This window comes from Lissotriton helveticus, chromosome 9, assembly GCF_964261635.1.
Source record: "Lissotriton helveticus chromosome 9, aLisHel1.1, whole genome shotgun sequence".
Lineage (NCBI taxonomy): Eukaryota > Metazoa > Chordata > Amphibia > Caudata > Salamandridae > Lissotriton > Lissotriton helveticus.
This window is the reverse complement of record NC_136070.1, coordinates 565,484,339-565,511,867: the sequence shown is the minus strand read 5'-3', so window position 1 is coordinate 565,511,867 and position 27,529 is coordinate 565,484,339. Positions and strand designations below refer to the sequence as shown.

General features: G+C 46.9%; 2 protein-coding genes across 2 annotated transcripts in view; one reads left to right on the top strand and one right to left on the bottom strand.

Annotated features, from left to right (window-relative positions):
- LOC144781573 (uncharacterized) overlaps positions 1-17,280 on the bottom strand; it is a 95,268-nt gene extending 77,988 nt beyond the window's left edge. The window contains exon 1 of the mRNA XM_078660484.1: positions 17,032-17,280. The gene's annotated coding sequence lies outside the window, so the exon portion shown is untranslated. The remainder of the gene's footprint in view (positions 1-17,031) is intronic.
- Positions 17,281-17,395: 115 nt separating this feature from the next.
- Positions 17,396-27,529, top strand: part of UBXN1 (UBX domain protein 1) — an 88,421-nt gene continuing 78,287 nt past the window's right edge. Inside the window, exons 1-4 of the mRNA XM_078660483.1 lie at positions 17,396-17,575; positions 19,433-19,503; positions 27,061-27,114; positions 27,227-27,348. Of these exons, the coding sequence (XP_078516609.1) occupies positions 19,445-19,503; positions 27,061-27,114; positions 27,227-27,348 (235 nt within the window). The 5' untranslated portion in view covers positions 17,396-17,575; positions 19,433-19,444. The remainder of the gene's footprint in view (positions 17,576-19,432; positions 19,504-27,060; positions 27,115-27,226; positions 27,349-27,529) is intronic.

Genomic DNA, 27,529 nt, shown 5'->3' with positions numbered 1-27,529 from the left:
GATTTTCGCTTAGCCATAGGTGAGGCAAACTCAAAGAAAGCAGGTTATGGTCGCTATCTCTGCTTGGTAAAATTTCCATATCCTGCATAAAGTGCCAAAGCTTAAAATCATGGAGAATATAATCAATCCTTGATGTGTGTTAACCCTGTTATACTTGTGGGCCCCGGAAGGGTCTGAGACGGTTCTGCCATTTGCTGCTCTTAAGCCGAACTCCATAGCTAGTGCATTCAGCTGGATTGCCCGTTGCGACTATCTTTTTATTGGTTGGATCGTAAGTGTGGGTATACCCCTCCTGGCATCGTCCTCGGTAAGATCTAGAATATCCTCTGCCGCAAGGGGCTCAAACGTACAATTAAAATCCCCCGCAACCAGAACATGCATATCGTCGTGACATTCTCGAAGTTCGTTTTCAAGTAGTGTAATTGTGGAGGATGAAGGGCCACCTTTAGTGCCCCTAGCATATATATTAAATATTTCTAGGGTTCTCCCTCTTTGTGGCCCTCTCAACGAGATCCTTAGAATATCTGGTAAGTTGCATTGCTTTTGTGAGATGCTACATTCCAGGGAAATACTGACCCATATTAAGAGCCCCCCAGAAGGGCGACCCTCCCAGATATTGCGGATACTGCTGGCAAAAAAGTAAGTAGTATAGCCGACCTTGTGGTTGGGCTCCAAACTCCAGGTCTCCTGGAAGATGCAAATCATATGCGACTCGACCAGGGTATTCTAATCTGGAAGATCTAGTTTCTTGGAAATACCCGCTATATTCCAGCTAATGATCTTTATAGTCGTGTCGGACACAGTTAGCTCCTGGGGTACGAATAATGGTGCGATGGGTATATTAATTGGCTCCCCTGCAGTCTCAATTACCAATGGCGACGGGGTAGAAACATGCAGCATAAGGGTATCACACAAAACAATAGATTGATCTGGTAGGGTCATACAAGTATCATTGGAACCATCCTGGGTAACCTGGTCACCAGTCGTTCCAATCCCAGACTTGAACTTATTGGCCAATCCCTCCGCCTCAGGGCTCCAATAGTTGTTCTCCACAATTGGAAGTTCAAACACTTGCCTTTTCCCCAAGTTAGCTACATCAGAGAAAGGAGAATTAGCAAGGGTTCGAGAGATCCCATATGGTTGAGTAGGGGTTCTGGACTTATTGTGCCTGTTATTAACGGCGGTATAGAATTGGCGATTTGAAATTAAGTAATCATCTTGTCATTAACCACCATCTATCCCATAGCAGTCATGGGCTCTATCAAAAGCAGGGATTGGATGGATATAGCAATTGTTACTGAGGAAATCGCCTGTCATCCCCCCCGGAATTGATTTCGACTGCTCGGATAGGCAGGCTGCAAGTGGAAGTGTCCCAAATCGTTTGTACCAATTCCACTACCATTGTGACCATTCTGTTGGTTACAAATGAATCTTGCAACCCGAGCGTCCCTAAAATTTACAAGGATGCAATACACCGGGAACATCCTTAGTCCTGGTACCTATCCAATTAACCCTTCTTACAAAAAGAACCTGGCCATCCAGTTGCCTCGGAAGAGCTCTATTGTTGTTTAACCAGTATGTAGTTTTGTTTTTGAGTTCATGGTAAGATTCCAATTTACCCGGCTTAAGTCGTGGAACTCGAGTTAGTACAACTACATAAAGCAAACATTCAGGAGGCAAGTTAATATGGGGAAAATTGGTATCATTAGTGGCTACTGTGTCAGACTTTTGGGGTGATTCAAGTTGATCGTTACCCTGCCTTGCTGCTTTACTGTGGCTATGATCACCTTCCCGGCTCTGTGTATGTGCACTTTCAGGTGCTCCTTTATCCCCTTTGGCCAGTAATGGGTTTATAGATTTTCTACCTTGCTGAGTAGTGGTGGCTATCACTGGAGGGTTAGTTCTACACCGGGGCCCAGAAATTTCTTTTGAAGTTACAGGTGCAGAATTGCCTGTGTGTGCGGGAACTAACAATAGATCTTGCTTCTGTTCTGATGTGTCCTGGCTATTTTTAGAGTGCAATTTACTTAGAGCCTTTAGGGAAAAGAAATTGTCAAGTGTCCCTTGTTCAAAGCGGTCCAATCTCTCTGACAGTACTTTTACCCTTTCGAGAACTGGGAGTATAAGAGACTTCACAATATGCTCAATATGTGAAATAAGAGGAGTGTCATTTGCAGAGCCTGAAGACAAAAGTGGCTTCGGGCGAGTGGTTGGCAACTGGGGAGGATTAGCAAGAATTGGTTCACTGCTTTCTGGAGTATGAGTAGATTTCTCTGATCTCCCTGAACCCGATACATTTTCATGTACACTGTGTGTTTTTAATTTCAACTTCTTTGCGGTTTTGTAACATCCCCCCCTCAGCCCGCTACCAACTCTCTTTCTTTAATGGGTTCAATTCTCGTATTCGCCATCTTTGAGTGCACTGAGATTCCCTGAAGTGGCATAGTACTGCTAATACACCCATGATCGCTATAAAGGGCAACTGCCGGCACCAGTACAGTCGGAGAATCCGACGGGTTTGATAAATATAGCGCAATAGGCCTCTCCAGGTTAGCTTCAGTACTGCCTGGGCTAATCGGCGTGTTTCCAGTGTTAACACCTTGTAGGTGCTCATCAATGTTGGCAGGAGAAGCTGCCAACGACAGCGGCCCCAAGGAGGAACGCTTACGGTTCAGAGCCTCAACGGAGAGACGACGCTCGTAAATGGTAATTTCCTTTTCAAAGACCCAGTATGCCCGAGTGATGAACTGATCGAGCGTGCCGCTGACATAACCTCCCCCCCCTCCCTTCCCTGACCGAGTAGACATTGACATGTAAGATGTTAACAGTTACAGGTAAAAGAAGGTCCCGCTGGAGCAATAGGGTGCCAAAAAAAGGTCCAAACAATGTTGTGATGGAGTACAGTACCTTAGGGTATATGTATCAGTTGATGAGAGATTAGTGGGGTAGCCCAGCCCGGCCTCTTCCGGCCCCGGACGGCCACAGACGGCCCCGCCCTTGTCCCGGCGCAAACCCGCGCGCAAACCACGCAGCGGGAGGCTGATTTAGTTATATACAGTCTGGAAGGGGTCGGGAAGAGTCAGCAGCTGTAGGGTGTTACGGGCTGCTGGTCCTCGCAGTCCCGTCCCCAAGCCTCTAGCAACAGCGACGATGATCCAAAGCCCGGGGCTTTACAGTTTGTCTGGCAGCATCCAAAAGACGGTAAAGTCAGAATATGAGGGAACAACCTCTGTGAGCGGCACCCGCGAAGCGAGGGCCACAAGAGGTAAAGTACTCCACGCAGCAATCAGAAAGGGGGCGGGAAGAGTCAGCAACTGTAGGGTGTTACGGGGCTGCTGGTCCTCGAAGTCCAGTCCCCAAGCCTCTAGCAACAGTGATGATGATCCAAAGCCCGGGGCTATACAGTTTGTCTGGCAGCATCCAAAAGACGGCAAAGTCAGAATATGAGGGAACAACCTCTGCGAGCGGCACCCGCGAAGCGGGGGCCGCGAGAGGTAAAGTACTCCACGCAGCAATCAGAAAGGGGGCGGGAAGAGTCAGCAGCTGTAGGGTGTTACGGGGCTGCTGGTCCTCGCAGTCCCGTCCCCAAGCCTCTAGCAACAGCTATGATGATCCAAAGCCCGGGGCTTTACAGTTTGTCTGGCAGCATCCAAAAGACAGCAAAGTCAGAATATGAGGAAACAACCTCTGCGAGCGCCTCCCGCGAAGCGGGGGCCGCGAGAGGTAAAGTACTCCACGCAGCTATCAGAAAGGGGGCGGGAAGAGTCAGCAGCTGTAGGGTGTTACGGGGCTGCTGGTCCTCGTAGTCCCGTCCCCAAGCCTTTAGCAACAGCGATGATGATCCAAAGCCCGGGGCTTTACAGTTTGTCTGGCAGCATCCAAAAGACGGCATAGTCAGAATATGAGGGAACATCCTCTGCAAGCGGCTCCTGCGAAGCGGGGGCCGCGAGAGGTAAAGTACTCCACGCAGCAATCAGAAAGGGGGCTGGAAGAGTCAGCAGCTGTAGGGTGTTACGGGGCTGCTGGTCCTCGCAGTCCCGTCCCCAAGCCTCTAGCAACAGCGATGATGATCCAAAGCCCGGGGCTTTACAGTTTGTCTGGCAGCATCCAAAAGACGTCAAAGTCAGAATATGAGGGAACAACCTCTGCGAGCGGCTCCCGGGAAGCGGGGGCCGCGAGAGTTAAAGTACTCCACGCAGCAATCAGAAAGGGGGCGGGAAGAGTCAGCAGCTGTATGGTGTTACGGGGCTGCCGGTCCTCGCAGTCCCGTCCCCAAGCCTCTAGCAACAGCGATGATGACCCAAAGCCCGGGGCTTTACAGTTTGTCTGGCAGCATCCAAAAGACGGCAAAGTCAGAATATGAGGGAGCAACCTCTGCGAGCTCATGTGCTTCATCCAGAAACATTTTAAAATATCCTCAGCAGTTCTAGATTAAAAGCCAAAACACTTACTCTTTCAATCAGAGTGGAAAGTAGTGTTGAGTTTGTGATGAGTAACGGAAGGAAAGGTAGGATGATGAGATAGCCCCAAGTGAGTGTATGAGTGAAATTGAGAAATTAATGAGAGATGGTGAAATGAGGTGTGAGGGCAAAAGGATGTTGATTATGTCAGGAAGAGTGGCGAGTGATGTCAGGGTATAGTAACTGACAGGTAGAGTGAGAATAAAAGGAGGAAAGGGTTTGGCAAATGATGGGAGCATTTGGTGAGTGATGTTGAAAACACAGGGAGTCCAGTCCCTCGTTGCCAGTTGTTTCCTGGTGTTGACAGACAGAAGAAAACGTTATTTCACCAGACTGCCCACCTTAAATAGGATAGGTGGTGTCATGACCTTTGTCTGACAGCCCCTACTCTGTAGGGACTGCTGGAGCAGGTTTTCCATCATCAGAGCCAAAGGGGCCTCAGTTGAGGGAAAAGAAAAGGTCAGTCCATCTCTAAATGAAGCAGGCAGACGGAGGGTTTGGGGAGTAGGGTACTCTGTCATGTTTGCGATGGAGCACTGTGAGAAGCTGGCTTAGTATATGGTGCACACTTATGTAAGTGGTCACCCTGCACTAATCCAGACAACCCTTATGGTGATTTTAGTGGTCTTAGACAACCTTAGAAAGCTCTCTAAGTGGTAGCCGTGGAGAGCAACCTTCAGGCTTAGTCCAGACGGAGTGTAAAGCAGCTTGTTTTACCAGAGCTTAATCCTATTGATATAGATGAAGTGAAAAAGAACCAAACAGTGAATTTATAAAAATAGGTATTTATTGTAAGACACTCACTAACACATAAAACTATCCTCACTCCGACACAGGAAGAAACAGATGTTTCATTTGCTTGCAGTGCAGAAAGAACATTATCCTAGAATGCCCCGACTGCGGTAGCACCCCCACGTCTGTCATTGGCTGACAGTCCAGTCCGGATTTTGCAGTGAGCAGCGACTCAGGAGCTGAGCTGAGCAGGAGCAGCGCGGATCGCTCTGCGAGCCGATAAACCGAAGAACCAAAACCAAATTGGCGTTTGCTTCCGTCTTAGACTGGCTGACGGCGCAAGGCAAAGGCAGATAACCCAGAGGCAAACTGCGGGTGTGGGCGCTGGCGCAGGTCCGAGCAGGCGCTTGGTACCCGTCTTGGACCCGACTCGACCCGACCCGGCGTACACCTTTGCTCTGGAGGACAGTGGAACAGCGTAAGCCGAGAACGCCAAGGGAAGCGGCTCTGTCGGCAGAAGAAAAAGCCGATTAACTCACCAGCAGCTGAGGGCCCAGGTGAAACCCGTTCTTGCCCCGGCCCCACCCCTTCGGTCCAGGTAGCACACTCCACGGGGGGGGCGTGCAGAGCGGAGCAGAGCACGGAGAGGAGCACTGGTGCCCAGGAGGGAGGAGCACCGGTGGAGCACCAGAGCGCGAGAGCGGGATTAAAGGAGCGGAGGAGGAGAGGCACTCCACGGGCTCAGTCAGCAGAGAGCAGAGAGCCCCTGGCGTGTCCGGGTGAGGGAGCATGCAGCTGAGGTGAGCGACTCTACAACCTTCGGACTAGGATATTGGTCAGCTGTGGGCCTGATACAAGTCGCCAGTTACATTGCGCGAGTCAAGACTTACTACTGGAGAGGCACTGAGCGCGAAGCAGCTGCTGCTTGTTGGTATCCCTGAGAGCGGGAACCAGAGCAGGGAGAGCTGTGTGACCCGGAGCAGAGCAGAGCAGGGAGAGCCCAGCCCGGCTACGAGAACGGAGCAGTGGGAGCAGAGAGCCGGCAACCCGTGTGAAGCCCTGCACTGGTTTCTATTCTCTGGCTCTCTTCCTAACCCTCCGTGCACTTACCTCTCCTGATAGGTCAGGTGGAGTGCAGTCTTCTTCACCCCTCCTGTTAAACCGCCAATCATCACCTTGGGGGCCTACCATGGAAGACCGCAAGCAACTCAGAAAACTCCCACGGAGGAAAGGTACTACCCTCCGCTCCGCTTCCCCTGGAGGGGTCCAGCAGGAGTCACCCCCACCCAAAGACGAGACGCCAAACACAGGCGGCCTATCATCGCAAGCGCAATTGCAACCTCGGATTAACGACTTCTTTACTAAAACCCCTGTCCAAAAGGTCTTTTCCTCTATTCAATCATCTCAGCAGGACACAGACTTAAAAGTTGACATCCAGATGGACAACCTCTGCTCCCCCGGACCTGACTACGTTAAAAACTCAACCCCGGAGAAACCCTCCCTACCCTCTCCCGGACCTTCCACCACACACGAGACAATTCACGAGTCATTCCCCAAGACCCACCAGCTGCTCACCTTCTCCCAGGAGATTGCTGTCACGACTCATGACAGCCCTCTTCTTTCACTGTCCGCCTTCTCTGTAGCACCTGGAAACACAGCCTTACCAGCCCTCAGCTCAGAATCTACAGATATCACGATTTTAAACAACGCGACTAAGCTAGAAGTCGAAGCCCAAGTCCATGGCAGTGTCCCGTTGTCACCATCTAAACATACCGACAATTGTTATATTGTAGACTTAACATCGAAGGCTCAACTACCACCCAGTCCAATTGTATGCTCAGGGGCCTCTTCCACTAGCCGGAACGTCTCCCTACCTTCAGACAAGAGCCCAAAAAACGATGGCCTCTCATTGTCTCACAAACTATCCAACCGATTCCTGGCCTCCTTAGAAAGTCGAATTGAGGAATCACTCGCCCACTCACCAGGCTTCAGTTCCCCCTCAAACTTCTTCAGAAACCCTCCAGAGGACCAGGAATCACCTGTGTTCACTCTGCCGGACCCCATAAACTTCATTTCGGTCTCATTGACATCCCTCCATGCCAAACAAGACGCGATTGCCAAGGCTACGCTATGGCAGTCGCAGAAAATGGAGCTGCAGATCGATCTAATGCAAACTTTGGCATCAACACTGTTGGATCTGGGCTCCAGGATACGAACCCTTGAAGACCTGGCAGGGACAATGGGCAATCGGGGTTCCTGCCCCTGCAGCCCAATAATCAACAAACTCTCGTCCCTCCCTGAAATCATGGGCGCAATCCTGAACAGCGTAGAGTGCCACAGCAGCAGACAAGGACCGTCTCAGCCTACGCTTATGCAAGAGTCTCAAACTTCACTTATCCTCGAAGACCCTTTACGCTCCGCCGCACCAGCTGGCCCATGCCCTGTGAGAAAAAATACACCCCCTTGTGTCGACCAAGCTATTAAAAGTTCGTCCAGCCTTTCAATAGGGACCAGTCCCGGCCCGCTCTCAGCGGGTTTGGATCTCACCGAAACCACATCGACGCAAGTATCATCCACGCGTTCCGACCGCCCCAACAGTGCCCACACGGACCTGATTCACAGCGTTCCTAAGCCTCCAACGAAAACCTCACTGTCAAGGCGGGAGAGAAAAAAACTAAAAAAACAATCTAAAAAACAACGCTTATTGAAAAGAAGATCGGGGCTCGAAGGGTTAGTGGCATCCAGTCTACCAGTTAATAAATCAAGGGGTCTCCCCTACTTCCCCATTTTCAACCCACCGGTAAAACCTGAAATAAAACACAACAAGAAAAGTAAGGCCCCCGCTGGCCCAACGGTCACCAGCGAACAGCACGGGTCATCAACCCTGGGGAGCTCCGGGATCACAAGAGCCTCAGAAATGCACACCTCAAATACAGTAAAAGTATTACTGCCAAACAAAACCATAGGAACAAGTACCAAAGACTACAGCGCTGGGAATCAGAATAACCCCGCACAGCTCACTGTAGCAATAATGGAAGACCGGAACAGTCCACCTCAATCCCATGGAAAGGCAGAAATCACGAACACGGATCTTCACAGCCCAATAGTGGGCATTGCCACAGACTGTAGTGCGCCCCATCAATCAGAAGACTTAACTAAAGCCTGCTGTGACCTCCACCTACAGCCGCAAAGGTACTTTTTGCCTCAAGTGCCACAGGCCTCGGGTATGATGATAAGCCAATCGGAGAGGTCCGTTTACCCACCTGAAGCTTGCTTTCAACTTCAGATGGCGACAGCTCCTTTACCTGGTACAGCCAGGAGCCCGGAAAAGAGAGCAGAACTAGTATTTTATCCACACTACGAGCACAAGGGCCCACATGATATTCTTAACAGACGCAACCTCCTCCGCCTGTTTAACTGCATTCCAGCACTGGCCGGGCTTACCTCCTCAGACCTTACGTCAGTCAAGTTCTCCACAATACCAGGGAGAGGGGACTTAGAGGCCACCATTACAACATGGTCTCAGGAATCCATTAGGAATGCAATTTTTAAGGAAGCCAACCAATTTGAAAACTGGGTCATTGAAACGTGGGTCCCCACCCAACAAAAATATCCCCACGTCCTTCTTCCACAGGCCCCTGTGAAACAGCTTACCAGCGTACTGAAGGGGTCCCGGGGCGCAACCCATGCCTGGCTTCCAGAAGCGTCGAAAGCGGATAATCTCCTAAATATTGCATGCCATAAAAACCAACGTACGATAAGCTGTAAATTGAAATGCTCTGTCCCCCATGTCAACGACATGTGCTACGGAGACTCAGTCCCAGAGTCATCAATCAACTTTGCCCAGAAACAGCGATCCTCCTAATAAGATCACCAACTGGCCCGATTCCAAACTAACTATCACAACTTGGAACACGAGCGGGCTAAAGTCAACCCTAGCTTCAAAATCAGCCGTTGAATTCCTGAACAAAAGCGACATAATCTGCTTTCAGGAGACCTGGTCTCTATCCCCCTCGCCTCTCCTTGGCTATCATGAACTTTTCCAACCGGCTGCTAAAGTCAAATCTTATGGAAGACCCTCAGGGGGCCTCTCCATTTTCATTAGCCACAGGTGCAAGTTAACGGCCACACCCATCACTCGGAACCTGACGGCAGGGCAGACGGTTCTGATTACCGGTCTGTCTTTTTTAGGCAGGGCACGCTCTATCCTCCTAATTAACATTTATCATAATACAGCAAAAACCGCAAAATCATCTGCAACGGACCTGATGATAAAACAACTGGAAGACCTTCTAGCGGAATTTGCATCCATGGAGGTACTGCTACTAGGAGACTTCAACATCAAAGACCTCGCATCCAACGGCCTCTTAGCTAGGAAAAACAAAGAGCAAGAAGCGATGATCACTTTTCTAACAACCCATAACTTCCGCTCGGCTCAGCAATTTTCGCAGGAACTGCTCCCGGATGCTCATTTCTTGCCAACATTTAGGAGAATCTCTACCATTGATTACATCTTTCTTTCCCCGCTTCTGGGTAATCGTCTGGCCAGGATGGAAATCCCCTACCGCTTGGAGAGTGACCATAACCCCATAGTGGCCACACAGGTCCTGCAAGTGCAAGCTGCTTGCGAAACGGCAGAGGTGGGGCATTCAACGCGAGCTGAATTGCACACAATGGTTAGGAGAATCAAATGGGACTCACAGGGATCCGCCAAGGTGGGAACCTGGCTCAAGGACGAAACGCGCAACTTCAATCACATTGCTCCGATAGAATCACACCACCGGTGTGATAACTCCATCGCTAAGCTACAGGATCTCCTGCCAGGGCCCGCGCTCCATCATAGAACATTCGGGCCACATCCGAGGCAAACTCACGACCCACTGCTAGCCCTCCAAAGAAAGACCCTCAGGAAGGCCGTCCGACGGCACAATCTAATTGGAACTGTGCTCTCCGCCAAAAAGGTGGCATCGCTGCGGACGACCTACAAGAAATCCTTATGGGAGACCAAGAGACTCAAAGAACAGTCTGAGTGGGTAAAAATCTTTGCCCTTTTCAAGAACAAAAGTCAGTCCCAGTTTTGGAACTATATGAACAACAAACTCCGCTCCACCAACAAGACGAGAGGAAATGCAGTCTGTGAAGAAGCCTGGGCCCTGCACGTGTCCGACCTATACCGCAGCGACTCTGGCGACCCCGCGGAAGTAGTACTAAGAGATCGCGCTGCTTCCACTCAAATAGAAACCTTCGAGTTGACCACTGCAGCTGAGGTCACCAAGTATCTGCGAGCCATGAAAAAAGACGGAGCTCCAGGGCCCAATGGTCTACCAGCTGGGATATTTAAATGCGCCCCAGAAGAGTGGGCTGACCTTTTGACTCCGCTATTTAACAACGTTTTCGCGACAGGCCAGCTCCCAGACTCTTGGTTAGGTTCGACTCTATGCCCCATATTCAAGAAAGGTGACACTGCGTCACCGGCTAACTACCGCCTCATTGCCCTTTTAGACCTGGAGGCAAAGGCATACGCTCGATGTCTTCTTCGGTTGCTGGAAAAATGGGTCGAAGAAAACAATATACTACCATACTACCAAACTGGGTTCCGGGCATCGGCCTCCACAATAGACAACATCATTACTCTAGCCGCTCTGAGTCAAAAAGCTGCACAAAAAACCCACCTTCCACTCTATTGCTGCTTTATAGACTACAGCGCGGCTTTTGACAAAGTGTCTCGGAACATCTTGTGGAGGAAGCTGAACAAATGGGGGATCCCGCATGACCTACTAGACGCACTAATTGCTCTGCATAAGAACACGTGGGTGCGAATTAAAACCAGCCCAAAGACACTTTCCTCAAGAATTGACGTAGAAGATGGACTAAAGCAAGGCTGTGTTCTCGCCCCACTGCTGTTCAATCTCTACACAGCCGACCTCGGAACATTCTTGGAGAATAGTTACCTTCTCCCGCCAAAATTGGGTCCTGCCAAAAAGCCTCTTCACATATTACAATATGCAGATGATATTGTAATAATGGACCAAGCAAAATCGGGTCTCCAACGGGCTTTAAATAGGCTCCATACATATAACTCCGCCAATGCCCTGAAAATCAACCAGGCAAAGACGAAGGTACTGGTATTTGGCAGATGTAAGAACAAGAAAAGGCTGGCATGGAACATCGGACCCGCCAGGATTAATACAACAGTAAAATATAATTACTTGGGAGTCTGGTTCAACGAGGCGTCTAGGCCTACCGCTCACCTAGCCGCTCTGCAAAAGAGAGCAGGCGCAATAACATACTCCCTGACCCGGCTGAACCAAACTCTGAGCAGCCCCTCTGCAGAAGCTATCCTGAAGGTGGCTAAAGCCACTCTACTTCCTGCATTAACTTATGGTCACCAGGCCTTTCCTGGAGCGTGCTCCTCCAGTCTTGAGCTCGCCCAAATCTCCACCTATAAAAAACTTTTCCATCTGCCAAGTTTTATTCAGCGGGCTAGACTACGACTGGAGCTGGGCCTACAAAGACAATCTCTTTACTGCGAGGCCGACACCCTGAAATACTTTATTAGGACCCTAAAAGCAGGTGATAACACTCTTAAATTCCAGCTAAAAGGAATCCTGTCTAGCCCGGGCAATCCCTGGAACACCCAGATTATAAAGGCCATTAGAGTGTTAGCGATTGACGAGTCATCTCTCCCCTCAGCCACTATTCCATACTCGGCCTGGAAAAGCACCATCAATAAGCAAGTCAAACTTATTTCACAGTCTAAGGATCTGCAGGCTCTAAAGGCACCAACCATTCTGCTCCCTTTGAACTCTTCGTATCTTCTTGGGCGCCCACAAGCATACTGCCAGGAAATCTTAGGCAAAGTGGCTAGGGAGAACATAATGTTTATGCGACTTCTAGGCCTGCGCTCGACGGCCTTTAATAAATGGGCCCCAACAAGCGAGGGGGGAGCATGTAGGCTGTGCAAATACCACTCCGAATCATGGCTGCATCTCCTGTGCTGCTGCCCGGCTGTAGCAGCCCCCAGGAGGTCCCTTTTGAAACCCTTGTTCCTAAAATGGGGCGCCAGGACGTGCTGGGAGGCCTCTGCCTTGTGCTTTACATCTACTGACATTCAAGCACTTGCTAGGTTTGGAAAATTTGTGAGACTTTTGGACAAGCTTTTATTACCCCCCTTGGTTGCCATGCTTCCTCCCCCTCCCCCTCAAAGACTCATTACAGACTTTTTTCGTCCCTTGGCCCAGTACCCTCTGTATTAACTATTTTATTCGGCCAAGTATAGCAAAACGTTCACATAGGCAACCATAATACTGCTTCTTAATAAGCATACTGGCCACTCAGCCTTGTAAATTGCTTTTTAGCCTTGTTCTTATCTGATAAATGTGCTAAAAACTAAATTTTATATTCATGCGAAAGTAGACTTTGTACAGCAATAGTTTTAAGTAACTGTGCTAAACTAATAAAAAACTTGAAACTTGAAACATAAAACTATCTCCTGCCCAGAGATAGACACAATGTACACAATACTTTGCAAATTAATCTGATAAGTACCACAAATACACAGTGGTCGCCAGGGGGAAACCAAACCATGTACTAAAATAGTGGTATGCGCACCACAACTCAAGTCAAGACTATACCCAGAAAACATACAAGGGCCGGAGACCCGAGGAACCACCCGAGCTAAGTAACCAGGAACCCCACGGAGGCCATGTGCAGAGTGGGAACATGACCACGGGTGCAATACAAGTCAATGGGTAAGTCGCGGTTGCAATTTTAATGAAGAAGGACCCTTACCAGTGGACCATGAAGTAACCCAGTGGAAGACAGAAGGTTGGAGAGCCAACCCACCCGTGGATACCCTAGGAACCAGGATACCTACACCAGGGAAGCCGGGTGCATAGGTGGGAAAAGTTACTGACACACCGAAGGTTGACCCTATCATGGTCACCTTTATGAGAAAATACTTAAAGGCCCCTTGAAAGGCCTAGGGTGAGTGTGGCATATTTGCCAGGACAAGTTACTCAATATGTCTGGTACATTCACGTAAATTCTTGAGTTGGCATTCCACGCTAAAGAATCTAATTCCCCCATTAACCCGGATGTTCTACTGAGGTGGGCGCAGAGAGCTATCTGTCAATTAGGAATTACTAACTGCACTATTTTAACAGAGCGCAGGAGATCTATTCTCATGAGTATAGACCTAAAACGTAATGATTTGGCTACCTCAGAAGTCGGGCCAGTGGCTGAAGGTCTGTTGTTTGGTTTTTCATTTATCAAGAAGCTAGCTAGGTTTGTTTCTACTTACTCCGCCCCTTGATAAGGCACAATTGTCGGTCAAAAACATTTTTCAGGAAAGCTTTTTTTGCAGGGCTGGGCGCTTTGGAGGGCATGTGTCAGGGCTCTCAACTGGGATATTATTGCTGAGGCAGGGGTGGATGGTAAGGAGTACCGGCAGACAATACCTTCTCCCCCTCCTATGCCCGTGGAGGCCGTCCCTGCTTCTGTCAAGGCGGTTGCAGAGGATCACAGGAGCGATTTAAGATGCTGGATCTAATGGTAAGAGTTATTCCCCTTTCAGAGGTAATCCTAGGGGGCAGGGTGGGCCTGTTCCCAGACAACTGGAGACACATTACCCAGGACCCTTGGATCTTGGAGACAATCCTAGGCTTCAAACTGGAATGTTACGCTACTCCGGTGCAGTCAATCCCTCCAAAACAGATGCTTTTTTCCCAAAAAGAACAGTCTTTTCCGGACTCAGAGATTCAAATGTTACTGGATAAAGGGGCAATATGTTTTTCGGTCATACAATAATGCTTTAGAAGTCCCATGTTCCTCGCTGAAAAGAAGGGGGGGCTTTTGCTTGGTTCTAAATTGAAAGACTTCAATGCCTGGATATTTTACAGGCACTTCAAAATGGAAGGTGTTCACTTTCGGAGAGATATTCATCAAGAAGGAGGTTGGATGGTCCATCTAGACCTGAAAGACACCTAACTCTCAGTTCCCATCGTCTCTCCTCACAGGAGATTTCTACATTTCTTTGGCAGGGTAAATTCCTAGAATTCGCGTTGATCCCTGTCTGCCACTCCTCAGCCCCTGGTGCTTCAAAAAAGCTGAAGAGGCCAGTGGTGGAGTTTCACTCGGTCAGAGGTGGAATGGAGTTTCCATATAAATTGCCTGGTTCGCTATCAGGAGCCTCTCTCCCTCAAAGACGTTTTGCTGAGGATGGACAACATCTCAGCTGTTCCCTCCGACAATAAGCTGGGGGGATGAAGTCCCGTCTACTAGCAGAGATTGCCAAGGTTTTCTGACATTTCTGTCTCAGTCACTCGATCTCTATCACGGCAGAACATCTACCAGGCAAGAGGAACACTATAGCTGATTAGAATTACTGTCACCTTCGGGATTTCAACATCAAGAAACTTCATCCCACTGTACTCCAGGGCCATCACGACCAGTGGGGCCCTTGAATAGTACACTTGTTTGTGTATCGGCTCAATCGTCAGATATCGAATTTCTTCAGTTCGCGTCCGGATCTGGAAGCCCAGGCTACAGATGCGTTTCCCCAGGACTGGTCTCAGTTTTGGAGTTATGCCTTCCCTCCTATCCTGATGATACCCAGAGTCCTGGTGGAAGTCAGACGACAGAAGTTTAAGATCATTCTTGTGACTCTGTTCTGGAGAGGTCAACATTGGTTCCCGTAGCCCTAGCGAGCATTCCTCCAGTTCAACTCCTGTTCTGTACGTATCTGTTATTGGATCCAGAGGGTCATCCTTATCCATTGGTATTGTCCGGTCAACTCAAGTTGATAGCCTGGACGGTTATGGTATTATGTTTAATTACATGTAAAAGAGTTTCCCATGTCCGGAGATTAGATTTAGCAGGCAATGTTTTTTCCCCAGGTGGAGTTACAGTCACCATCATTCGTCGTACAAAAACAAATTCCAGGTTGGCATCCTATCGGCTTTACCGGGTAATTCTCAGTTGTGTGTTTTTCAATGCTTGAAAGAATATGAGGCCTCCTCTAGTCAATTGAGAAAGGAAACTGCTAGGCAACTGCTTTTTGCTTTACAAAAACATCATAGACCATTGACCTTGGCCACATTAGCCAGATGGATGACATCTACGCTTAAGGAGCTCATTTCGCTAGGGAAGCCATGGCATCAAAATCATATGCTTTGGGTTCTGGCATAGAGGATATTATGAAGGCAGCTGATTGGTCAACCGAGTCTACCTTTCGAACATTTCATTATAAACCAATTGTGGATGTTGTGCTTGTATTGGTAACACAGCTTTGAACAAGCATAATCGGAGCCTCCGGTCTTGACACAGAATTAAAAAAATTCTAGCTTGAGTGTCAAGAGTTTACAATTCTATTAAGGACACAGACGCAAGGATTATCCCATCCAATATATGTGACTACTGTATTTCAGTGCATTTCATTGATTTAACTAAGTTCATTGATTTCTATTACTAAGTTTTCATGGAAGAATATGATGATTTCTCTTTCCACCCAGTTATGTTTGACGTCTGTAGTATTGTTGATATATACATACAGGCTTTCCGGTTTGATCTTTTGCATTTCAGGTAACAATCAGAAGAATGATTGAGAAGGAGATTCAGGCTTTGATTTCTGATCACACATGAGAGGAGGCCAAGTGCAACTTGTTACTTTCTCCTTTGACTGATGGTCTAGTTCAGGAGATCGCTTCTAGCCCAGTTCTGTTGTTCAACATCCCTGTTGGATTGTCTGGAATATGTTGGCTCCTTTTCGGGGTGGATTTTGGCGAATTTTATGTCATTTCATGTTGGATAATTCTGTACGTATGATGATATCCTGACAAACAAAGAGGTGACAAAATTAAGTCGACAGCACTTATAGAAGTTGCTCTATCATGATTGGGGCATGTGATGTGATGTATAAGGGTACATGGATGGAAAGTGTAGTTTTTGTTTTAACTGATATGATTGGCTGCTGAAATTTGACAGTAAAGAAAGGAGAAGCATAATCCTCGCCTCCGTGTCCTTAATAGAATTGCTAATTCTTGACCTGTAAGCCAGATTTTTGTATTATTGTGCTCATTTTTGGCAGCCTTTCTGTTTTCCATATTGCTTAACAGGGAAGAATGTGTGTGCTAAAGCAGCGTCTTCTTGTTTTTAAATCTTGCTAGATAACAAAATCTCACTCCCACAAGCGTTTGAAACCGAACAAAACAAGGCTGCCTTCTGAGGCCTGCCACACCAACAGACATGCCAACCTCGGCGCCGGATACCGTTGTACACACCTCCTCCTGGCCCACACAGCAGCGTGAACAAGCCCACCACCGCCTCAGCCCAGCACATGAGCATGAAGCACGCTCCGAGCGATGCAAACACATCTTTGCCTCTATCGCCAAAGGAACTGTTAGTAAAAACAACAAATAAGTAAATGTGAATAACAATAAAGGGCAGCTTACATATGGCTGCGAGGATAGACAAACACAGGAAGACAGACTTGGGGGGTGAGGGTGGCATTTACTCAATTAATGGAAACAGAAGACAGCCTTAGGCTATAGGGATCATTAGATCCCTGGTGTGGCTAAAATCTCTGTCGTCGGAGGAGTCGCATCACCAGTAAGGACTGGGACGAGGAGGACAGAGATGTGGGGGTAAATTAATTGTTAAAAACAATTCTTTAGCAAAACTAAGAATCCTAGGGCTTCAAACTGGCTCAGAAACTTAAACTTTAATGTTTAAACAGAAAATAAATCAGGAGTCTCCAGTTTCTGTGAATATTAACAAGAAATACACCACACTGCAACAGGTTGAAAATATGCTAATTAACCTGAAAAATACATTCTTGTACCTTTGTCCCCTTAAACGTTTTCTCCACTTCACTGCAAGTTAATAGGTAACGTAATGCCCACGGTAGGTCCCAACTCTTCTTCTTTTCTGTTCCCAAATGTTTAAATGCATGGTTTAACACAACGATGGCAGTCTCTGCTGAGCAGATGGAGACGAGGGGTATCTCTACCCCATCCCTCACTGGACGGTAACTGCGGAGCAGTTGCAGGTGTCGAGCTGTGCCACTCCCTGGGCTCTTCGCTGCGGAGATTACACGAGCGCCCTATTAGGTCGTGGCGGACACGTGCTGGAGAGAGCCAAAGGAAGCAACCTGACCGTGACGCAAGATCAGGCCGGGTGGCTCCCGTCTCATCGTAGTCCTAGTGCACTGGGAGGAGAGAAGCAGAGGCCACAGGAAGCGAAGCACTAGTGACGCACAGTACAGACCGGCTGGCTCTTGTGGGCGGAAGTCGGCACACCGGCGGTCGGATTCGCATGGGTCACAGGGGTCTTCCGGCTGCTTCAACTCATTGAGAGCCGCAGAGGAAAGGCGGGACTCGAAGCAGGTACATAATTATTCTGTGCCAGCAGAACCTCTGCTTGGAACCCGGCAGCGTCCATGGCGGGTCTCCCTCGTTCGACGCGAACGCGCGGTGCTAGTTTTTATGCACTCTCATTGTTACAGTTCTGAGCCGAGCAGCGGCTGCAGCAGCTATGTGCTGGAGTACTTTGGTTTCCCCCGCTGCTCGGACCAAGCAGCTGTGTCCATGTCAGGCCGGCATCTCCCGGGCTCCGTCACACCAAGGCGGACACCCGGTTTGGGTGACGTGTAATGTTATCAAAAAACACTTGTTAGGACCAAAGTGCACGTTAGTGCATCGGTATCTGTGCCGACCTGCATTCTACGTACTGATGGGGCTGCATTTCAGAGTAAATAGTCTTTTCAGTGCAATGCGTATTACACTTGGCTCTCTCGTTTGACCTCTGATTTTACAGTTAATTCCTTCCGAAGGTGTGAGATTTGAGATCTTGGTGGAGCATTCTAACTACATTTGGCTGCATTTTTTTTTATAGAAACAATGAATAATGAGAAGTTAGAAAAGCTGAACTAATGGGAAAGGAAGATGCATGGAGTGGTATAGAAATAATGTATATCATGAGACATGAAAAGGGGATTTGTGGTAAAGAAAATATTAAACAGTGTATGGGGGCTGGGTTACAGAAAGGTATCAGGAAAAATAAATACGAATCAGGAGATGTAACTAGTCAAAGGAATGCTACCAAGACATTCACTTTTTTTGTAGGGCAAACACAGAAATGCTAAAAAGAAATGTATGGCCATGAAGCTACCAGGACAAGTCACGTGGAAGGAGAGAGACCTTAGGAATGTAAGAGATATGAATGGGTCACGGTAGAGGAAAGTCATATAATAAGCAAAGTTGACCTTTCAGGGACCATGGCCAGCTCAATTTTGTGTGGTGACGGGCACACAACGAGAAGATAAAAAATGCATTAATTTTCTAGTTTAGTACAAAAATGAACCTTGGACAAGGGTAGACAAACAGACGATGCTAAGAATGAAAGGACGGGAAGTTGTCAACTGATAGAAAGTGGTGTATGCAGTAATAACGTTGTAGACATTACAAATAAAATAGCACAAGAAGAAGAGGAAACTATAATAGAATTTGTATTGTGCTTTACAGCGCCCAAATTTGCCTCATTGCACGGGGCTGGTGGGTTAGGAAAGCTGGAGAAATCTGCTGGGAAATGAAGTTTTCTTGTAAATTTGGTAGGCTTTTCTCAAAGTTAGTTTCTCACCAGTGTCTTTTAGAAACTTTGCATTCTGCCTCTGACGGGAAGTAAACAGGAGTTTTAACGGGGAGAGGAGGTACTAGCAGTGCTTAATTTGTAAAAGAATAAGGTACAAAGTGTTGCTCAGAGGCCTGTGGCCAGCGCATCAAAGGCTGCCTAGTCTTGATTTCACCTCGTGCCTCTTTATTCCAACATCAGACACTCCCTGTTCTCTTTATCTCACTCTTACATGTTCATTTTCATTCCTGCTTTCTCCCTTTGTCACTGTTTTTCTGCCATTCTCCCTTCTGATTTCCCCATTTTGTATTTTTATTTCTCTCTCTCTCATGATTTGCCTCAGTCTGTTGAGGGAAAATAAGTGCTGGTCCGCGAAAATGAGTGCCGGTCGACACCACCTTCAACCCCTGGCTCAGATTAAGCACTGTGGTAATAAGGGAATGGAAATGGACAATGATCAGGAAGCTATAACTTGAAGTAGAAGGTAAAAGGAGCTAAAGGTTTTGAGTAAATCTAGAGAAATTGGTATAATCTAGGATCGTTCAAAGGCAGTGGTGACCGTCAATGTTCTGCAGTTGGCTGCTACTCTCATCCTGTCTGTCTTGTCTGTGCAGGTATTGGGGATCATGGCGGACTTTTCGGCGCTTGAAAGCCTGTTGGAGATGGGATTCTCCCAGAACAGAGTGTAAGGAATTTTTGTGTGCCACTATGCATGTTTTTTGTATATGCCAACACTGAGAGTCAACTCAAGATCATCGTAACCACTCTGACTCTTAACATGTCAGAGTAACACGCCTCCATAACAATAGGGGGTTGCATATCTTCTTTGAGGCTAGCAGTATATCTCCAACCTGTCCTGAAATAGTGTTGTATAATGTGTTCTTATCCTGACAGCACCGTTATTCTTACACCAACTCAGTTTCTCACATTAAAAGGCACATCTTGGGGTAAAAAGTAAAAGATGTATTTGTACAACACAATCAAAAATTAAATATTGTATACGAGAAGTAAAATCGATTTACATGCTAAAGTCTAGGTAGACTTGGTGGCTATGATAGTTCTATATTAGTTATGATCATTTTGTACAGCAGAAGCGGTACTTTGACAATGGAAGTGACTCTTACTGTTAAATTTATAAATGGAGATTGAGCAGAGTTGTTCTGTGACAAGTGAGAATAGTTTAACGTGTTCTGGCGTTGGTCTCTGCATTTGGAATTTATAATTTTTTTCCGTTCTCTGGTTCGGGACTACCACTGCCAGAATACAATTAAAACAAGAATTGGAAAAGCCAATAGGTCTTGCCTATGCAAGAGCTATTGGTTTTGCCAATGTGTTTTAGCCATATTGTACACCAGCGTGTCTGCTGTTCAGCATGGCTAAAAGTTAGTGACATAGATAAGTGGTGCAGAGTCTCGTAGAGTGGAATGGTGAAGAATAGTGTTGTGGATTGGCAGAGTGTGTAATTTATTGGAGTGGCATAGTGTGGAGTCACATAGAGTGGCATACACTGGAGTGGCACAGAGAAGAGTGGACTGGTGTAGAGTGCATTGGCGTAGAGTGCTGTGGCACTGAATGCAGTGGCATACAATGCAGCATCATATAATGCAGTGGCGCAGATTAAAGTGGTGCATAGTAAAGTGCAGTGGTTCGTCGCAGGGTGGCGCAGAGTGGCATAGAATGGTGCAGAGCGTAGTGGCGTAGAGTTGAGTGATGCAGAGGGCAGTGGCGCAGGGTAGCGTGCAGTTGCGTAGAGTCGTGTACAGTAGCATACAGTGGTGCACAGGAGAGTGCAGTGTCTTAGAGTGGGTTAGTGCAGAGTAAAGTGGCATAGAGTTCAGTGGCAGTGTGTGCAGTGTTGCAGATTAGAGTGTCAGAGTGCTGTGGTGTAGTGTATAGTGATGCAGATTAGAGTGCAGTGGTGTGGAGTAGAGTGGCAAAGTGCAGTGGTGTAGAGTAGATTGTTTCAGAGTAGAGAGGAGTAGAGTGGTGCAGGATAGAGTGTAGTTGCATAGAGTAGTGGTGTACAGTGAAGTGTTGTAGAGTGTAGTAATGCAGAATAGATTAGAGTGGCGTACGGTGGATTGGCACCGAGTGCAGGGACATAGAGTTGAGTGTTACAGAGTAAAGTGCATTGGCGTATAGTGTATTGACATAGAGCGCAGTGGCGTAGAGTGCTTTATTGCTGAGTGGCATAGAGTACAGTGGCGTAGAGTAGAGTTGTGCAGAGAAGATTGGTGTGACTTAGACTGGAATGGCATAGAGTGCAGTGGTGTAGTAGTGAAGAGTGCATTTTTCCTAAATGCTTGTTTAATATGTAGGCTGTGTTGTCTTCTTTTTTATTTATGCATGAAACTTCTCCTTAAAATCAACCCCAAGTCATATATAGTTTAAAACACAATAAATACACTGAACAAAACGTCCCTTCTTTGTAGCATTTCACTGTTACTCAATATCCCAACATGTGAAGAATAATGTTGCTTCACTAGTATTCGAACTTGCAGCTTGCAAATCACAGAAGATGCTAGCAGCGAATGTTTAACTTGGGGAGCTATCTTGCTGGACAGCTCTTAAGACATAAAGTGACACCAGCTTCTACACTTTTACTATTGTTTATATTCCATAGTGTACCTGTGAGGAGAAGCTGAAATTGGCAACCCTTGCAATTTCCAAGCATAAAGGGCAATTGAAGAGTTAAAGATGGAGCTAATCGTATTTTTCATGTGTCAACTCCAGCAACTGTGCAAAATGTCTAGACAGGCTTCATCTTTCTGTGGAATCCGAAGATAAATTGTGCTGTAAAACCCTGATGAGCGACTGATTTACTGTGACTGACCATTTACAGAAGAGGCTGCTACACCTCTGTGTTGTAGATATGGATTGCAACCCAGGCCCCTAACTTCTATAGTGACATCTGTGTATTTTTTCGTTCTACTTACAGCCCTGGATATTGCAAATGCCAATGTTTTAATCAATATGGGCAAAAGAGAGTGCCATTTGAGGAGCTAATGCTGGGATCACAGTGCTAGGCGTGCTTCACAGCTGCCGCGAACACTTGTAAACACGCTCCCACTTTGAAGTCAGCCGAAAGCAAAATAAACATCAGGCTCCCTCGAAGACAGCCTGACAGTTGACCTCTGACTTTGAATGCTCAGTCAATGTGAGGAGATACGAACAAGATTTACATGCCTGTTTGCAGATAGGGAGCTCTTGGAAGGATACTGGTAAATAAGGTTTTGGCATGGGAGGGATAAAGTGAACCTGGAAAACTATGCTAGCAAAAGGGAAGCAAGAAAATGTGAGTTACAAACCACAAAGCCATTGGCAAGCAACGGGCAGTATGCATTCCCAGGTCAACTTTCAGAAACTCCCCAAGATGTCTTTTGCATACTACACAGCTACGCTATCTGGTAGGTTGGGTCTGGGATGGAATGATATGAGATTTTTGTTCTTGTAGAAAGGAATGTAGGAACAGCATTTGCAAACATAATATCGGCAATACAAGAATCAAGAAAAGATGCGGCATGTTGACCCTGCAGAGGGATTGATTCCACTGAGGGAAGCATTCGCTCCGGTACCTGGGAATAACCCTAACTAAAGATGTAGAATGCATTAATGATGCCAATATCCTACCCTTATTAGACGTTCTATTTAAAGATTGATATCGTGGGGGGAAATAGGTTCGCTAGTATAAAAATTAACTTCTTGTCTCATTTCTATATGTTCTCCGAGCACTTCCACTTTGTTGCCCCACTCCCGGCTATTGCATACATCCAACAGAAACTCCTTTGTCTGGGGCGATAAACCGTCAACAGTTTCGAGATATACCATGTTTAAGAAGCTGGCCGAAGGGGGCCTGGTAGTCCCTGATATCGCCAATATCATATATATGGGTGGCTTAACAGGTCCCAGCCCTAAATTGTCATCGGTTTCCCCACACACCTCTTAGTGTAGCGGTAGAACAACAATGCATTGAGACACTGTTGGCTACCAGGTAAGCATCGACAAAACCAACTACAACACTTCTCCCCACAGCAATTCTCCTAGGTCATTGGGAATCAACGACCTGCACTCGCGAACTGACTTCCTTCCTGTCCCCCATAACTCTAGTCACTCACAACGCTGGGTTCCTGCCGGGTCGGCAGAACCCAGTCTTTTTGCGATAGAATGAAGAGAACACAACACGACTGGAAGACTTCTATACAGATAGAACACTGGTGGACAGGACCAGTTGTGTAGAACAATTCCAACTCCAGCCACACAACGAATTCAGACTGACCCAAGTATAACACTGGTTGAGGGATGGTTATATTCAAAGTAAAGCTCACAGAGAAAAAACAGAGTTCAAACAGCTATTTCACAACAAAACAATAAAAAAATTAACTTCACTCCTATATACAACACTGAACCAATCACCTAGGGCACTTCCCCCTGGCTACACTTCTACGTGGAATAGAAACCTGGGCCAAGACATTTCGGAAGACGGGTAGTGACTAAATGGACTAGAGTGGCGAAGTCGTCCATATGTGTACAGCTTTAGGAAAATACATACAAACTTAGCCAGGTGGTTCTTCACGTCAGCTGGATTAAAGGCAATTATGGGTGGATCAGACCTCTTTTGGAGGGGTTGCGGGAAAGAGGTGAAAAGATACTTATGGTGAATATGCCCCCATGGCCAGTGCTTATTGGGTGGTGATAACACAAGAGGTAGAGGCGATCACGAATGTGAAAGTCAGCATGGATCCCTATTTTTACTGGGGGCCCCAGGGGAAGCTCGGTATACCTGTTGATGACCCTATCGGGTAAAAGCCTAAGCCACTTACTTCTAGCGCCTCACTCAACAATGGCACAATTTTGGAAACCGGTCCTGTCCACCCCACTCCATATCTGGTGGTCTAAGGTTTGGTTGGTTTATCCAAATGAAAAATGTATGGCATTAATACATGATAACCCATACACATTTGAGAAAACGTTGGCAAAATTTCAAACCTACATGAAGACAGAAAAGAGATACATGGGTGAACCCACTAGCAGACCACCTATCCTTCAACGCTCAGGATTGGATGATATGCCCTCGGTTCTAGAAACGGACATCTCTGAGGGCTAACGTGACACCTAACAAACCCCTAAACCTATCACAACACACATGCTAGGGGTACAAAGCCTGCTTACCACTATTATCCAGGACCTGGGGTGCTCCTATGTACTCGTCATGCACCCGGTAAATATACTACTGTTGGTAATGAGTATTTGGGACAAAGGAGAATTAAGTCAATGTACTGGTGATATATAGCCATAGCTTTGTGATATTCTACTGATGATCTATGCTATGAACCTGTGGAAATGAATTAAAGTAAAAAAAAATAAAGGATGCAGGCTACCAATATGAAAATCAATTTTAACTCGTGCAAGAAAAACGGAGGAAATTAGGCTCTAGTGCAGAGGTCTTCAAACTTTTGAAGGTTGAGCCCCCCCCCCAGCTGAATTTTTTTAAATGTCGGGCCCCCCCACCACCTGACAGAAATTTCTGGAATCTGGTACACTACATAATCGACCGCCACCCGCATTACCCTGGCCATATCCGGCAAATAATGTTCAAAACAAGTGTTTCCTTCTTCTCCATGAATTCCCTCACTACCACTCACCAACAATGCACCTCATCTCTCTACAGCACCTTCCTGGCAAACATATAATTTTTTTTATAGTGCTACTCATAGTTTCATCATACTCAGGGGCATATATACAAGCACCTACCGTCACTTTTTACGACGTTGAGGTGGTGATAGGGGCATTGCCGTATTTACACGGCAGAGTTAAGCCACTTAACTTGGCTTAAAGCTGCCTTGTAAATAAGGCCCTCTTTCATACTATGCTTAGCGTGAAAGGGTGGGTAGTGGGTGTTGCAGTGGGCGTTCCACTGCAACAGGCACTGATTTTGATGTTGCGCCCTATTTACAAGGGCAGCGTAAAAGTGAGGCAGCGTTAAAATTAAGAACAGAACCTGGTCTTAAGCTGGCGAAACTAGGAGAAATGCATTATTTCTCCTCATTTTTGATTCATCCATGTGTGCTGCCTTGTACTCTTTAAAAAAAAATCCATTTTGTGATTTCTGTGTGTGCTGCATTAAGCAGCACACATGGAAGTGAGACAAATGGCATTTAAAGATTGTTTATGTACAGAAAGGTTCCCCTCCTGAACATAAACAATATTTTACCTGCTAAGTGTAGCGCCAGCGCAGGGGAAACGCAAGGCTGCACCATATTGTTGTAAATATGGTGCAGCCTTCCGTTTCTGAAGTGGCGGAGAGAGGCTTTAACCCATGACTGCTAACGCCTCACTCCGCAACTTCCTTGAACATATGCCCCTCAGTTCTTTGATCTGCATGGTACACCTTCTTTGTAGCAGGCACATTAACCCTCTGTGCTGTGAGGGTGGCAGGAGTGCTCATGTGAGTGCACAGTGAGGTATGCGACAGTGTGATAGTAGGGTAAGTGGAGTGACTGCAGGGTGACTGAGGTGACCATATGAATTTGGGTGTGCATGTTAGTGCAGAGTAGGACTAATGAATGCATGGTTAGTGATGGGCTTGTTTAAGTGAGATTGCAGATTGAGCAGTGAGGGGGACTGGTGAGTGAAGTGTCACATGAGTTCAGGGTGTGTAGTGTGCTTGTGTGGCTACAGGTTGAGGTACAGGGAAAACCGCGGAAGTGCATTCTGAGAGCAGAGTGATCACTGAGTGCAGGGTGAATGGCGTGAGTGCATGGGGGTCAGTATGAAGGAATTGTGATCGCTGTGAGTGCAGGGTGAGCATGAAAGTGAATGGCGAGAATAAGGAGCAAGTTGTCTGAATGCAGGGTGCATTCCCAGACACTTGCAGTAACTCAGCATGCTATTGACGGCAGCGCAGGGTTTCAGATATGTTAAACTATTGCTATTGCAATTATGGCATTAACCAGGGATTGAGGGTGGAGGAAATAAATACTGGGCTGATCTTGCAACAAATTTCCAGTTTTATGATTAGGGTTGCCAGCTCATTATTTTGATGTCCCAGGTGGTACAAAAATAAGCAGTCACCTAAAGCTCTATTTTCAGCACTTATCTGTGCATACTCTGAACAGCAAATATAAATAGAGAGCACTTTAAATTGTGTTTTAGGGCTGTCTGAATGATATGACTGATAATAAAAGGGAATAAAGACAGAAAAGTCACATCATAAATGAATACATACTTCTTTATAACCCATATTTAGTGTCAAGAGAAGCAATTTGCAGGCTGTTTAAAAAACTGATTGGGATTTTTCTTTTTGCAACTTAAAGCCCTTTTAGCCCGGTGATCATTGTGCTCTTGCCAGTGTAATTTAGAAAGCAACTTTGTCGCCTTTCTGGGAAGAGCTGTCCCTCCCTGGATGGGGTTAAATTCCTAGAGCTGAAATGCTTCAGCTGCAGTGGGAGGCAAGAAGCCTTCTCTGCTAAAACTGAAAGCAAGCAACAGACATTCATTTAATCTGCAGTGTGAGGCAAGGAGTCACCTCTGCTCTGAAATAGTTGCTTTCAGTTTTAGAAAAGGGGGCTCCTTGCCTCCCACTACAGCTAAAGCATTTCAGCTGTAAGAATTAACCAGGATAGCCCCCCCCCCCCAAACCCAGTGTGTGGCTGCCTGCATGAGACAGCTTCCCGTGCACACAGCCGCAAGTATTTCACAGGTCTTTAAGAGACCTTTTTCTTGTTAATGAGGCTTTAATGGTTTTCACCCCTTCTTCGGGCCCCTGTAGCTCCACTCTGCCGTTTGTTTCTTCAATCAGTAGAGGACAAAGGTGAGATTTACGGAGGAGTGCGCGCCCCCCCATGAGACGGTGTCGCGCCCCCCATGGGGGCGCGCCCCACAGATTGAAGAACTCTGCTCTAGTGCAAGTGAAATTCTGAGTTAAGACACAAGACTTCGATTTGGGAGAAACACAGGACCAGCAAACTAACCCCGATTCCTTTGTCTTGAAGTAAATGGTTCTGTAAACACTGTTGAATATCTCTTCCCTCTAGATCACTACTGCTTTGAAACCCTCTGGCCTGTGGATTGTCTTCCCACAGTGCTTAGACAGTGAATGTACATTTTTTCCTTCTTTTCTGCTCCTTGAAAGCTTGGCGGGAGAGGGGAGGAGGGAAAAATGAATGCTAGTACATTAACATAACTCCGATCCTCCCATGTTCTATCTTTTTATGTAACTTTCACTTTTCCGTTTTCTTCACAGAGAGAAAGCTTTGGCTCTGACAGGAAACCAAGGCATTGAGCGTGCCATGGACTGGTAGGTGTACCATAATAATTGTAGGCTTAGTCATCTAAGAAATGTTGGTTTTTCTGGTTCTTGCAGCTAACTTCTTTGCTGCTTATCATTCATGTTTCTCCGTTATCAATAGGCTGATGGAACATGAGACTGACCCTGACATTGATGAGCCATACGTCCCTCCCGAGGGCAACGTTTTAGGCACACAAGAGCCCCCTGAAGGCCGCATACCAGAGGCAATGGATGCCATATCAGGTGAGATGTAATTTCGGAGGTACCTGTCCTCTTTGGGATGTCCTTGTGAAACGCCAGACTTGTGGAAAGGTTCAGTACTCCATTCTTAATATAAGAAGTCCATCTACGGGGAACCAGAAATGTATCACTTTGTTGCTCTCATCGATGTGTATGCTTAAGCTCACGCAAGGCTACTCCTTAA